The 12,170-nt window shown below is 59.0% G+C and overlaps 1 protein-coding gene across 6 annotated transcripts in view; it reads left to right on the top strand.

Annotated features, from left to right (window-relative positions):
• Positions 1 to 12,170, top strand: part of KIFC3 (kinesin family member C3) — a 62,876-nt gene that overhangs the window by 47,618 nt on the left and 3,088 nt on the right. For all 6 annotated transcript variants that reach the window (XM_024747458.1, XM_024747457.1, XM_024747459.1 and 3 more), the window contains 11 exons: positions 2,601 to 2,666; positions 3,145 to 3,288; positions 3,411 to 3,650; positions 4,165 to 4,338; positions 4,855 to 5,002; positions 5,085 to 5,215; positions 6,393 to 6,504; positions 7,787 to 7,968; positions 9,041 to 9,145; positions 11,423 to 11,553; positions 12,029 to 12,152. In XM_024747458.1, coding sequence (XP_024603226.1) covers positions 2,601 to 2,666; positions 3,145 to 3,288; positions 3,411 to 3,650; positions 4,165 to 4,338; positions 4,855 to 5,002; positions 5,085 to 5,215; positions 6,393 to 6,504; positions 7,787 to 7,968; positions 9,041 to 9,145; positions 11,423 to 11,553; positions 12,029 to 12,152 — 1,557 coding nt within the window. The remainder of the gene's footprint in view (positions 1 to 2,600; positions 2,667 to 3,144; positions 3,289 to 3,410; positions 3,651 to 4,164; positions 4,339 to 4,854; positions 5,003 to 5,084; positions 5,216 to 6,392; positions 6,505 to 7,786; positions 7,969 to 9,040; positions 9,146 to 11,422; positions 11,554 to 12,028; positions 12,153 to 12,170) is intronic.

Below are 12,170 nucleotides of genomic sequence, written 5' to 3'. Positions count from 1 at the left end.
GGGTGGAGGGCAAGGGTCCCGCTCCTGGGCAGCACGCCTCCTTAGTTCTCAGCCCCCAGTGGAGCCGGCGGGGCGCAGGCACCGCGCACCACGGGGTGGTTTGTGCCTGACGGGACACCCTGTGGTGTCAGTGGGCCGTGCTCCTCCACTGCCCGAGACTAGCCAGGAGATGACGAGTGCCTGACATTTCAGACAAAAGGGGTCTTTTACAGCCTTTTCCTCATCCCTCCACCCCGCCCCCAGCCTGCCTCGTGGGGCCGCCGCCTCCTTCTGGGGCGCCCCTCAGAGATTCCAGACAGAGGCCAGGAGCGCCCAGCGTTCCGACTGTGATGTAAGGAGAGAACAGGAACTGGGCTGCAGGCGGGTGTCAGGCAGGCATCCTGACTCCCAGGGAAACACTGGGAAACCCCACTTTCACTGCATCGGGTCTGAGCGCCAGCGGCGTTGGGGACAAGCAAGGTCCGAGCCCACCCAGCCTGGTGCCAAGGAAGCAGCCTGCCTGGGGCACCAGCTCCGTGCAAAGTGGATCTCCTGGGGTGATTTCTGAGGGAGGGGAGGCAGGAGGGGGACCCCAACCTTTCAAAAGGAGGTAGACTCCACCTATTTCAGGGTGGGGGGAGTGCAAGAGGAATATATATTCTTTGAGACTTAAAACTTACTGCAAATCGAAAAGAATTTGTCAAACATCATTCCGTAGTCCAGAGCCCTCTATTTTTTGTGTTGCATAGGCGATTTTGTTTTTGGATTTTTCTTTGACTTACTATGTTGAGGAGCTTTTCCCCACATCATTTAAAACTCCTGATAAACACGAGGGTAACGACTACACAGTAGTGTATGAGTACAGATACTGCAGTCCACCCAACCATTCCCCTAATGCTGGGCATTGAGGTTATTCCCAATTTCATGACTAAGGAATGAAAGGCTGCCTTATTCAAACTGTCCCTCACTCCCCTCCAGGGCGAAGGAACTGAGGCTCCGTGTACCAGGCTTTTAGCAGAAGGGGGTATTGGAGCGGGCAGAGAAATGGCACGGGCTTTGCTGCCTGGCCTGGTCCATGCCCAGCACATTGCTAGGAAGGAATGTGCTGATGGAGCAGGTGACAGAGGTGACCTTCTCGGGTGCAGCCCTTAAGTCACCTGCTTGTCCACCGGGAGGCCTTGGGCAGCCAGGTTGTGTCTCCCAACCCCTCTCTGGGTCTTGTGTTCTTGGAATCTGCCTCCCCAGCTACGAGTGAGCAGCGCCGGTGTCACAGGCCTTCTCCTTGGAGGTGGGGTCACGCCCATGGCCCTCCCCCAACTTGCTCAGAAAAGCAGAGGCTGACTTGTGGTCCAGCCGCCTTCTCCAGCGCCAGGAGGCGGGTGGCTCTGAGCTCGTGCTGCACACAGACTGTTGATGACACCTCAGCCATATGTAGTGGGGAGATTTTACACACACACACCCAAAATCCCAATGTCTGGCCTCTCTTGAAAGGTCAGAAGTTTGATGACCCTGGGCCTGTGTCCCCCCCCCCCCCCCCCCCCTCCCCCCCCCCACCCCCCCAGTTGCAGTCCTCTGTCTCCTTCAGGTGAATCTTGGGCATCTAGTCCTGCACTGCCCCTCACCTGCCTTACTTGGCTGGTGGCCCCTGTAGGCGGTGGGCTTTGTCTCCTTATGTTTAGTAATAAGAGCCCAAAGCTTGTGCAAACCACACCTCCTTATCCCCCAGAGAGGGAGTCCGACTCTCACCGTACCTTTTCCAAGGTTCCGTGCGATCAACCCAGAGTGTTCTGCAAGAAAAAGCTCAGACAGGCTCTGATGAACACTGGTGCCAAAGTCTTTGTCTGCATTTTGGGTTATTTCCCGGGGGGAGAGTTTCCTGGAGGTGGGCTGATGTGGAACCAGGGTCTAGGCCTGCGGGGAGGGCAGGCAGCCATCCCGGGGTCCTGCTCTTTCTCGGGGCTGGTTTCCCCTCCCTGGGCTCTGGTTGAACCAGGTCACCCTTGCCTCCTGATGGGGTGCACACCCCTTCTCTTTCTAACAGCCTCCACTGGCCATAGCTCTCCTGCAAGGCAGACTGGCAGCTGGGGTGGAGGCAGGTCCCAGATGTGCCCTGGTCACTGGCAGGCCCATCTCCACAGACAGACTCACCAGGAACCACTCAAAGTAGAAAATTCTAGGGGCTGGTCAAGGACCGATGCAGGTTTTGTAGTGCCTGGAGTTTATACACTTTGGAGGCCCTTTAAAGAATAAAGAATGTTAAATGACAAATACAGAAATAGGTTCAGGCCTGGGTCAGGGCCTGTGCAAAGGCAGGCATCCTGAGAGTCAGCCTCCTGAGTCCCCCGGCGAGCTGTCCCTGGCGTGGGCCCAGGCTGGCACAGGGGTCACCTTGGCTGCACTCGCTCCCCGGACTCTCCTGTAAGCCCAGACTGGCTGGTCCTGTGACGGGAGAGGGTGCTGAGAGCTGTCAGGACCAGGCCAGGTGCTTTGCACCTGGAGTCCCAGAGGTGGCCTGATGCTTGAACACAGGGAGGACTGGGGCTCTGGGTTTGGGCGAGAGGCCTGGGTGTGGGCTGGAGGAGAGAATCCAGGCTCAGCGTGCCCCGGCTTTGTGCTGGCAGGTGGAACACCTGAAGCAGAAGCTCATAAGCCAGGCCCAGGAAGTGAGCCGCCTTCGATCGGAGCTGGTGAGCCGGACCACGCCATCCTAACGGCGCGGGGCTGGGGGGGGGGTGATGCTCCCCATGTACTTATCACCACTCACTGTGCCCACGAGGTGGTGTGACCCGTAACAGGAGGGAGGTTAATTCTTATTTGCTGATGTAAAGTAGGAGTGTGAACTCTGTGTATAAATATGACTTTCCTTGTAACTTTCACACTCAGGAAAGTGGAATGAAAGGGGTGGGGTGCAGCCGGGAGCAGTTCCTGTCTCACCACCCTCCTGCATCTCTTCCTCTCCTCTGCCTTTGTCTTTACCGTCTCTGGAGCCCCTCCTCTCTTCTCTCCATCCATCACTGGCCTTTCTTTCTCTTTTCTCCTTCTCTCTGTCTCCCCACCTCTCCCCTCTCCCCTGCCCCTGCAGTGTCTCTGCCTCCCCGCTCCGTCCTTCCCCCTGATCTGCCCTCACCACGTGCGCCCCCAACCCCCGGCTCTGGCTCTCTGCAGGGAGGCACCGACTTGGAGAAGCACCGGGACCTGCTGATAGTGGAGAATGAGCGACTGAGGCAGGAGATGCGGCGCTGCGAGGCCGAGCTGCAGGATATGCGGGCCAAGCCTGCGGTGCCCTGCACAGGCTGCGAGCACAGCCAGGTGGGCCCAGGGCCAGGGCGGTCCCGGGGCGCTCGATTCCCAGCGGTCACCCCACTTCCTCATGCTGAATCCTGCCCACTGGTCTCACACCTGTCCCGGCCCCCGCGGCCGTCTGTCTGCAGGAGAGCGCCCAGCTCCGCGACAAGCTGTCCCAGCTACAGCTGGAGGTGGCGGAGAACAAAGGCTTGCTGTCAGAGCTGAACCTGGAGGTGCAGCAGAAGACCGACCGGCTGGCCGAGGTGGAGCTGCGGCTCAAGGACTGCCTGGCCGAGAAGGCGCAGGAGGAGGAGCGGCTCAGCCGGCGCCTGCGTGACAGCCACGAGACCATCGCCAGCCTGCGGGCCCAGTCACCGCCCGTCAAGGTGAGCCTGGGGCCAGGCGGCCGCACCGCGCACCTGGGCCACGCCTCAACTCTGGTCCCTGGAGCCCGGGATGGGCTGGACGTAGGAGGGGCTTGTCTTGGTGAATAAGTAGGTGCGGGGGGGTTGAAGGAATCCTTCCAGATCTGCTGTCACCTGGCCCCTTCCCCTTCTTGCTGTCCAGGACCGGGCCACGTAGGCATCCAGCAACTGATGCTTGAGGTGCCCGCTGTGTGCCGGGCATGGACATGATGCATCGCTAGATTCTGCCCTCGTCTTTGCCCTTCTTGTCTGTTCTGGGCCCAGTCGTGGGCCACAGCCGGGCTCCTAGTGGGCTCATTAAGATGAGAAGATTCCAGGAGGCCCTTGCAGCTTTCTGGAAAGCCCAGACCTCGGGGCTCCTCTAGTTTATTCTGCAGGCCGTTGGTGACATGTTCCTGAGGGGCCCCCCAGGGTCCCAGGGTAAGGTCAAGGCACCCACGCACCTCCATGCACCCACCCCTCCCTCCCCTCACAGTATGTCATGAAGACGGTGGAGGTGGAGTCGTCCAAGACCAAGCAGGCCCTCAGTGAGTCCCAGGCCCGGAACCAGCACCTGCAGGAGCAGGTGGCCATGCAGAGGCAGGTGCTGAAGGAGATGGAGCAGCAGCTGCAGAGCTCGCATCAGCTGACCGCACAGCTCCGGGCGCAGGTGCGCACGCCTATTGGGGCAGCATGTGCACGCCGGGCCCCAACGCCGGAGACCGGCCTTCGGCACAGTACAGCGGCTGAGCACTTGGGGTTCGACAGACCTGGGTTTCAGCCCCTCCTCTCCCCACTGGCCGTGTGACCAAGGGCAGGTTTCTGTTTCCTCATCTGTAAAATGATCTGATCACAGAACGCACCTCCCAGTGGGGCTTGACCTATTCACAAGATTCGCTCAGGGCCCGGCACACAGGCTCTTGGAAGGGTGCTCTAGTCGGTATCATAACAAATGCTTTCCCCTGCTCTCCTGGGACCTGTGGCTTGTGACCTGTGTTATGTGCCGGGACCCAGGTTGGTGCTGGGCTGATGCCGGGAAGTAGCTGCACGGAGCTCCCAGCCCTTTCAGGGAGAGAGACGGCCACCCTACCCCACCTGTGTGTGTGTGTTCACGTGTGCAAGGTGTGAGGGGTGGGCTTCTTTCTCTGCATGGCGCACGGCACTAAGCTTCTGGCCCTGGCTGCAGATCACCATGTACGAGTCGGAGCTGGAGCGGGCACACGGGCAGATGCTGGAGGAGATGCAGTCCCTGGAGGAGGACAAGAACCGGGCCATCGAGGAGGCCTTTGCCAGAGCCCAGGTGGAGATGAAGGCTGTGCACGAGAACCTGGCAGGTGAGCCGTGCAGCTGGGCTCTAGCCTGCCCCACGCCACAGCCCTTCACCCCGTCTGCCTCTCACCCCTTGTGTCTCCATAGGTGTCCGGACCAACCTGCTGACGCTGCAGCCAGCACTTCGGACCCTGACCAACGACTACAATGGGCTCAAGCGTCAGGTGCGCGGCTTCCCGCTGCTGCTGCAGGAGGCCCTGAAGAGTGTCAAGGCCGAGGTGAGTGCAGGCCATGGCGGGGCGGGGCTGGGAGAGGCCTTGGAGCCCCTGGGCAGATGCAGCAGCCACCCAGCGCGCCCTTCCCAAACTCAAAGCCCCCAGATGGCAGCTCCTGTCCCACACACGCACTGCTGTCCCCAGACCATTTGAAAAACAGTCTGGTCAAGAGCAGGTATTTGGGTGTAAACCAAACATGTCACATACATCTTTATATCTCATATGTGCTATGCATATCTTTATATCTCAAACATGCTACACGTATCCTTAGATCTGTTAGGTTTAATTTAATTTTTTAAGCTGTACTTGTGCAGTATGAGAATAGCCAATGTCTCTTAAGTGCCTCCTACGTGCTGAGCCTTTTATAGCCGTCGGCTCCTTGAATCTGTATGACAGCTCTGCAGGGTAGAGAGACATGTATTTTGGGAATGAAAAATAGTTCTCCTTTAAAAAATTATGTCAATAATACATGGACACGTTGAAAGTACCCACCTCCCAGAAGGGCATTCAGATGAAAAGGAAAGGCTTCTCTCTGCCACCCAGCCTGCTCCCCAAAGGAGGCCTGTCTCCCAGCATTTCCCCCCAAAGGGTGTTCTGAGCATGCTGAAAACTGTTGTCCATATACGTACGTGGACATGCATTTCCCTTTCACCCAATAAAGGGGAGCAGATGTATGTGTGGCTTGCATTTTGTTTCTTTTCCTTATGAAATGTAACTTGGAGATCTTTACCTACCAGCTCCTACAAGTCCACGAGTTAGATGTTGTTATCCCCATTTTACAGATGAGAAGATTGAGGCTTGAATGCATTGAGCCAGTTGCTTCTGGTCCCCCAGGTCCTCAGGGTAGAGCTGGGATTTGGGTCCAGCTGAATCGTGTAGTTAAGTGCTGGTGCTGTGGAGTGATTGCTGAGTCCCGGCTCTTTACTCATCTGCAGGGCAACCTTGAGATTGGCTTAGCCTCTCTAGGGCTCAGTTTCTTCCTCTGTAAAATGGGCCTGTTCGCAGTACCTACCCAGAGGGGTTATTGGGAAGATGTGACGTGTGACAGCCCATGTCAGGTACTTAGTCCAGGGCAGGAGGCAGTGAGCAGACTCTTGGGGGGGTGGGGGAGAGGGCAAGCAGCCGGGCAAGCAAGGCGGGTGGAGCTGGGCCCCTGATGGTGCTGCGCACCCCCCACTAGATCGGCCAGGCCATCGACGAGGTCAACAGCAACAACCAGGAGCTGCTGCGCAAGTACCGCCGGGAGCTGCAGCTGCGCAAGAAGTGCCACAATGAGCTCGTGCGGCTGAAAGGTGACCGCTGGGCGGGCTGGGGGGTGCCTAGCGGAGGGAGCCCTGACCTGCCTCGGAAGTGAGCCTGTCCTTCCCCGTGGCCCCCAGCACCACTCCCTGGAGCTGTGCCCTGTCATCCAGGAGCTATTGGAATTCCCTCTTTGTAGATAAGGAAACCGAGGCACAGAGACGTCACAGGGAATTTGCTCAAAACTGCATGGCTAGTGAATGGTCCACCTTGGATCTGTTCAACTCTGAAACCTTTGCCCAATGCCTACGGCAGGCTACCAGGTGGCGGAGGGGTAGGCTATTGAAGCATCGGGTGGTGGGTGGCTAGAATGCCACTTATTCTGATCTAGGGCCTGGTCAAGCTCGAGACACCACCCATTCACGGCACAAAGGTCTAGGGAGCACCTGCTCTGTGCCAAGTGCCGTTCCAGACTATGAGGATGTGGCTTTGGGCGCCACAGAACCTGTCCCTGCCTCCATGGTGGTTACTTCAGCAGGGGGCGGGCAGACAGTGACCATTAATCACTCAGAAAACCCCATCACTACCCCTTTACCCAGGCTGGGGAGGGGCTCTGAGAGCCCCTGGGCATCTGACAGTTGAGGGTGTCGAGGGGGCTTCCCGTAGGAGATAAAACCAGGGCTGAGACCTGGATGATGAGGTGGAGTGGACAGGTGAAGGGAAGGTGGGGCCGTGCTAGATGTGATGGGGAGTTTTCTCTTCATTCCAGGAACTCTGGGATCCCACCCAAAGGCTTGAAGCAAGGGGGTGGCATGATCAGATCTGTGCGTCAGACACCCCTGGGGCTGCCCTGTTGCCTGTGCCCATCTCCTGCCTGGTCCTTTCTGCCCATCTGATTCCCAAGCCCTGTCCTGGCATTCACTGTGCCCTTCTAGAGTGATAGAATAAGCCCCTTGGCTTGCTGGGATCCAAGCCCCTCATTGTGTACGTGAGGAAACTGAAGTCCAGGTGTATAAAGAGTTGTCCATTTTGGTATCCCACCCAAACTGGGTGCAGTGTCTGAGCCCCACCACTGCCCTTTCCTCCATGTCCCCAAGGTGAGGCTCCTACTGTCAACTGGTTTGCTCAGCAAGAAAATGTATTGATACGTTAATTCATACTATAGCGTGAGTGACTGATCAAATCTTTGTGGGCCACCTTGCCCTTGGGGGCCTTACTTAGAAGGCAGGGGGCTCTTGAGCCACTAGCCTGCTCCAGATGCCAACGGACACCAGTGTGGAGGCAGTCTGGTCCTGACCTGGTCTGTACCCTTCTCTCTTCTGCCACCCAATCCAGGGAACATCCGGGTGATCGCCCGTGTCCGGCCAGTCACCAAAGAGGATGGGGAAGGACCTGAGGCGACCAATGCTGTGACCTTTGATCCCGACGACGACTCCATCATTCACTTGCTGCACAAAGGAAAGCCCGTCTCCTTTGAGCTGGACAAAGTCTTCTCCCCGAAAGCCTCACAGCAGGACGTGAGTGTGGCCCTTCGGGGAGAGGGACAGAGAACAGTGGAGGGACGGGGAGACAGACTCACCTCACCTGTAGAGGGAGAGATGTTGGGAGCTGGACAAAAATAAGTATAAGGGAGGGCAGACAGGTTGGAGAAGCCCAGTGCCCCACGGTCCCTCTCTTTTCACCTCTGCAGGAGAGAAGAGGGTGGGAAGGTAAACTGGGAGCTTCGGAAGCCTCTGCTAAGAAGGGCAGATCCATACATAGCCTAGGGCACCCACGTGGCCCCACCCATCCTCACAGCCACACCCACTCTCAGGCTCATCTCACCCATGTGACCCCTCCTACCCTCACAGCCACACCCACTCACATGGCCTCTCCCACTCACATGGTTCCTCTCCCATACTCAGCCACATGCACTCTCACAGCCCCTCCCAGTCATGTGGCTCCGCCCATCCACAGGACCCTGGCTTGCATGGAGGCAGGCCCCTCCAGCCAGGAGCACCTCCTCTATCAGTCCCATGGGTCTTCCTAGGGACTCCCATGCTGCCGCCCAGGCCTCAGGGAGGAGCCCTCAGCCTGTGCAAGCCACGTGTTCTCAGCATCCACTCTTCCCTCTTCTCTGCCAGGGCCAACCTGGGAGGCCTGTTTTGCCTGTGCCCTCCGGTCCCCATGCTGGGCTTTATCTTTGCCCCCGTCCTTTGTCGCTGGCTGGCTGGCAGGCAGGCAGGCCAGCCGGCGCGTGGAGGTGCCAGGCACATGCTTTCTCGGCCTTCGTTTGCTGACCCGCCTTGAGAGGGGGATAAGCTGGGGGAGGGCTCCTGAGTTCCTGGGCTGGCGCGGCGCCTTCCTCAGGTGCTGGTGGGCAGTAACTACTGCCCTGACTTCCCTTCAGTCTTTGGGCAATGAGGTTGCCCACTAACGCCTAGTGTAAGTGACTTATTAGTCACAGATTCCTCCACAGTGAGCTGGTTGCCCACGATAACAGGTGCCGTATTAGGGGAGGGGAGCAGTCAGGGGGAGGTGGCTGGTGGGGGCCCCTGGACGCAGCAGCCTTGGCAGCCCTTCACCTTCCATCCCACGTCCCCTCTGCAGGTGTTCCAGGAGGTGCAGGCCCTGATCACCTCCTGCATCGACGGCTTCAACGTCTGCATCTTCGCCTATGGCCAGACGGGTGCTGGCAAGACATACACGATGGAGGTGGGTGCCTGCTGGATGGGGCAGGGATCCAGAGTGAAGACCAACCCCTTGCTGCCATTGATGGGGGCTCCCCTCATTGGTCTTGAGGTTCTGCGTGGGGTGTGTTTTGCCTCACTTGGTCTTCATAACCACCTTGGAGCAGAGCCCATAGTTACCCATGTTAGCCCCGAGGCACCAGGCCTGCGGAGGGGGCGCCTTGCCCAAGCACACCTGCATGGTCCCAGTAGGTATGGGGGAGGGGAGGGTGTGCTGACAACAACCTCTGGCCTCAGATGGGTCTCGGCCTGGGCCCAGAGTCCAGGGAAGATTGCTGTGACGTCTCTCAGGATTGGCTTTCATTTCACCCACACACATTTATTGGGCTCCTGTTGTAGGGCTGCCATGCTGGGCCCTGGGAATGCCAGGATGAATGAGGGGGGTATCTTGGCCCTCAAGGAGATACCTGGGCAGTGGGAGAGACTGGCCAGACTTCTTGTGGGGCGCCTAGTTTTTTTGTGTGTGTGTGTGTTACGCGGGCCTCTCACTGTCGCAGCCTCTCCCGTTGTGGAGCACAGGCTCCGGACGCGGCTCATGGGCCCAGTCACTCCGCGGCATGTGGGATCTTCCCGGACCGGGGCATGAACCCGTGTCCCCTGCATCGGCAGGCGGACTCTCAACCACTGCGCCACCAGGGAAGCCCCTAGCTCTTTTTTTAATATTTATTTATTTATTTGGTCCTGTCAGGTCTTAGTTGCAGCAGGTGGGCTCCTTAGTCGTGGCACGTGTGCTCCTTAGTTGCGGCTCGCCAGCTCCTTAATTGTGGCGTGTGAAAAAGTTGTGATGTGCGTGTGGGATCTATTTCCCTGACCAGGGATCGAACCCGGGCCCCCTGCACTGGGAGCGTGGAGTCTTAGCCACTGCGCCACCAGGGAAGTCCTGGGTGCCCAGCTCTTAGCTGCAGCTCCCAGGGCCTCATCTCCCTGCATGTGCCATGCCCCCCTCTATGGGATGTGGCTGGGAGTGGGGGGGTTGAGAGGAGGAAGAAACTTGACTGTAGATAAGAATGGAGCCATTTCCCTGGCTCTTAAGGGGGGTATTGTGGGATTCTCCAGGTAGGGGAGGGGGGCTGGTCTCCTGTTGTCCCAACAATGGGCGCGAGAGGGCCCTGCTGGCCCAGGCTGTTAGGCACCTTTGGGCAGGCTGTCGTGGTGGTCCTTTCTCCCCCAATCTGGACCTTCTTTTCCCTCGGTTCTGGGATTGGCAAGACTGGTTAGTAGGGGGCAGGCCAAGCGAGACGGGGAGGTGAGGGGCAAGGGGTGTGTGCGGCACCTTCTAGGCTCCCAGCTCTGTCTCGGGTGCTTAGAGTTGACCACCAGGGGCCTCCATCCTCCAACACATCCCTGCTGAGCCCCACTGTGCATCAGGCACCGTGCCTGGGGCACAGCCGTGGCCAGGGTGCCTGACCCCACGGAGCCAGCCCACCAGTGGGGAGACAGCAGTGCACACGGCAAATCAGGATGTGTCCTGTCAGGTGCTAGGGAGAAAACTTCGGCCAGGTATGAGGAACCAACAGTGAGGGAGGGATCGGGCATTTGGAGGGAGAGGAAGCCTCCCTGAGGAGGTGACTTTGGTGCAGACACCTAAGCCAGTCACGGAGAGGAGAACGGGGAAGAGCACTCCGGGCAGAGGGAACAGCAGGGCTGGGACCACGAGTCTGGAGCGTGCTGGGGAGGATACTGAGGCCCGGCAAGGAGGCCCCGGTGGCAGAAGTGAAGTGAGGGTGGGAGGTGCCATGATAAGGGAGGCCCAGGTGAGGACTCCAGATTTCTTTCTAGAAAGGCCAGCCAGCCCATCCAGCCCCAGTTCTCTTGCCAGCTCTGCCTGTGCCTCCCCTGCATCACCCACAGAGCCTGGCTCATGGCCTACCTGACAATGAGCCCCTCATTGTCATACATTCATACGTGTCATACAATCATACATTCCCGGTGCCCCCTCCCAGGTGGCCCACCACGGCCAGGTATCCATCAGCAGCCCCTGTGTGCAGGCCCAATCCTGGCAGGGTGGGGCCGTTTTAAAGGTGGGGAAACTGAGGCCCAAGGAGGTGAAGTTGCTTGTAGCTGGTGGAGGGCGTTTTTGGGGGCAGACCGGCATGCAGGTGGGGAGCTTCAGTCAGGGAGGCTGGCCCGTGAGGGGTAGCCAGAGCAGGTGGGGACCACAGATACCATGTGAGCATCTGCACGGGCCAGCCCACGTGGTGGGGGGAGGCCTGGCTCACCGGGGCCTTGATTTTGCCTGCAGGGGACCCTCGAGAACCCAGGCATCAACCAGCGGGCCCTGCAGCTGCTCTTCTCCGAGGTGCAGGAGAAGGCGTCTGACTGGGAGTACACCATCACCGTCAGCGCAGCCGAGATCTACAACGAGGTCCTCAGGTGAGGAGCCCTCAGGCGGAAGGCCCTCGAGTGGGAGCCCCTCAGGTGGGAGCTGAATGTATGTCCTGACTCAGCCCAGGGGATTCACTGGTCCCAGGCCCCTCTCCCACGCTAGCAGGCAGGAGGAGGAGGGCTGTCTGAGCCCACCTGGGATACCCAGACAAAGGCACTCCTTTTCCCCTTGAAGTGTCCTCACCCTACCTGCAGGCTGCACCAGGTGGTGAAGAGTGAGAGTGGGGTCTTGGGAGGACCTGCCCACAGGGGCTCCGTGCATTGTGGGGGCAGGAGTAGCAGCACCCCAGGACTTTGGGGGAACGTTCCATCTCTGCCCTTCAGCAGACTGAGCGCAGAGCCCCATGGTCCAGGAAGGCTTCCAGAAGTGTGATGGCTGGGGGAACGTTCCAGGCTAGGGGTGGGTGCAGTGCAAGCAGAGGGCAGACTGCGAGGAGGGAGTGACTGTCCTTCCTGCTCTCAGGGACCTGCTGGGGCAGGAGCCCCAGGAGAAACTGGAGATCCGCCTGTGTCCTGATGGCAGCGGGCAGCTGTACGTGCCAGGGCTGACGGAGTTCCAGGTGCAGAGCGTGGAGGACATCAACAAGGTGTGGGGCTGTGGGGGC

This window comes from Neophocaena asiaeorientalis, unplaced genomic scaffold, assembly GCF_003031525.2.
Source record: "Neophocaena asiaeorientalis asiaeorientalis breed wild unplaced genomic scaffold, Neophocaena_asiaeorientalis_V1.1 scaffold438, whole genome shotgun sequence".
In the NCBI taxonomy this organism is placed as follows: domain Eukaryota; kingdom Metazoa; phylum Chordata; class Mammalia; order Artiodactyla; family Phocoenidae; genus Neophocaena; species Neophocaena asiaeorientalis.
Note: the sequence above shows the minus strand (reverse complement) of the source record. Positions and strands in the feature narration are given on the sequence as shown.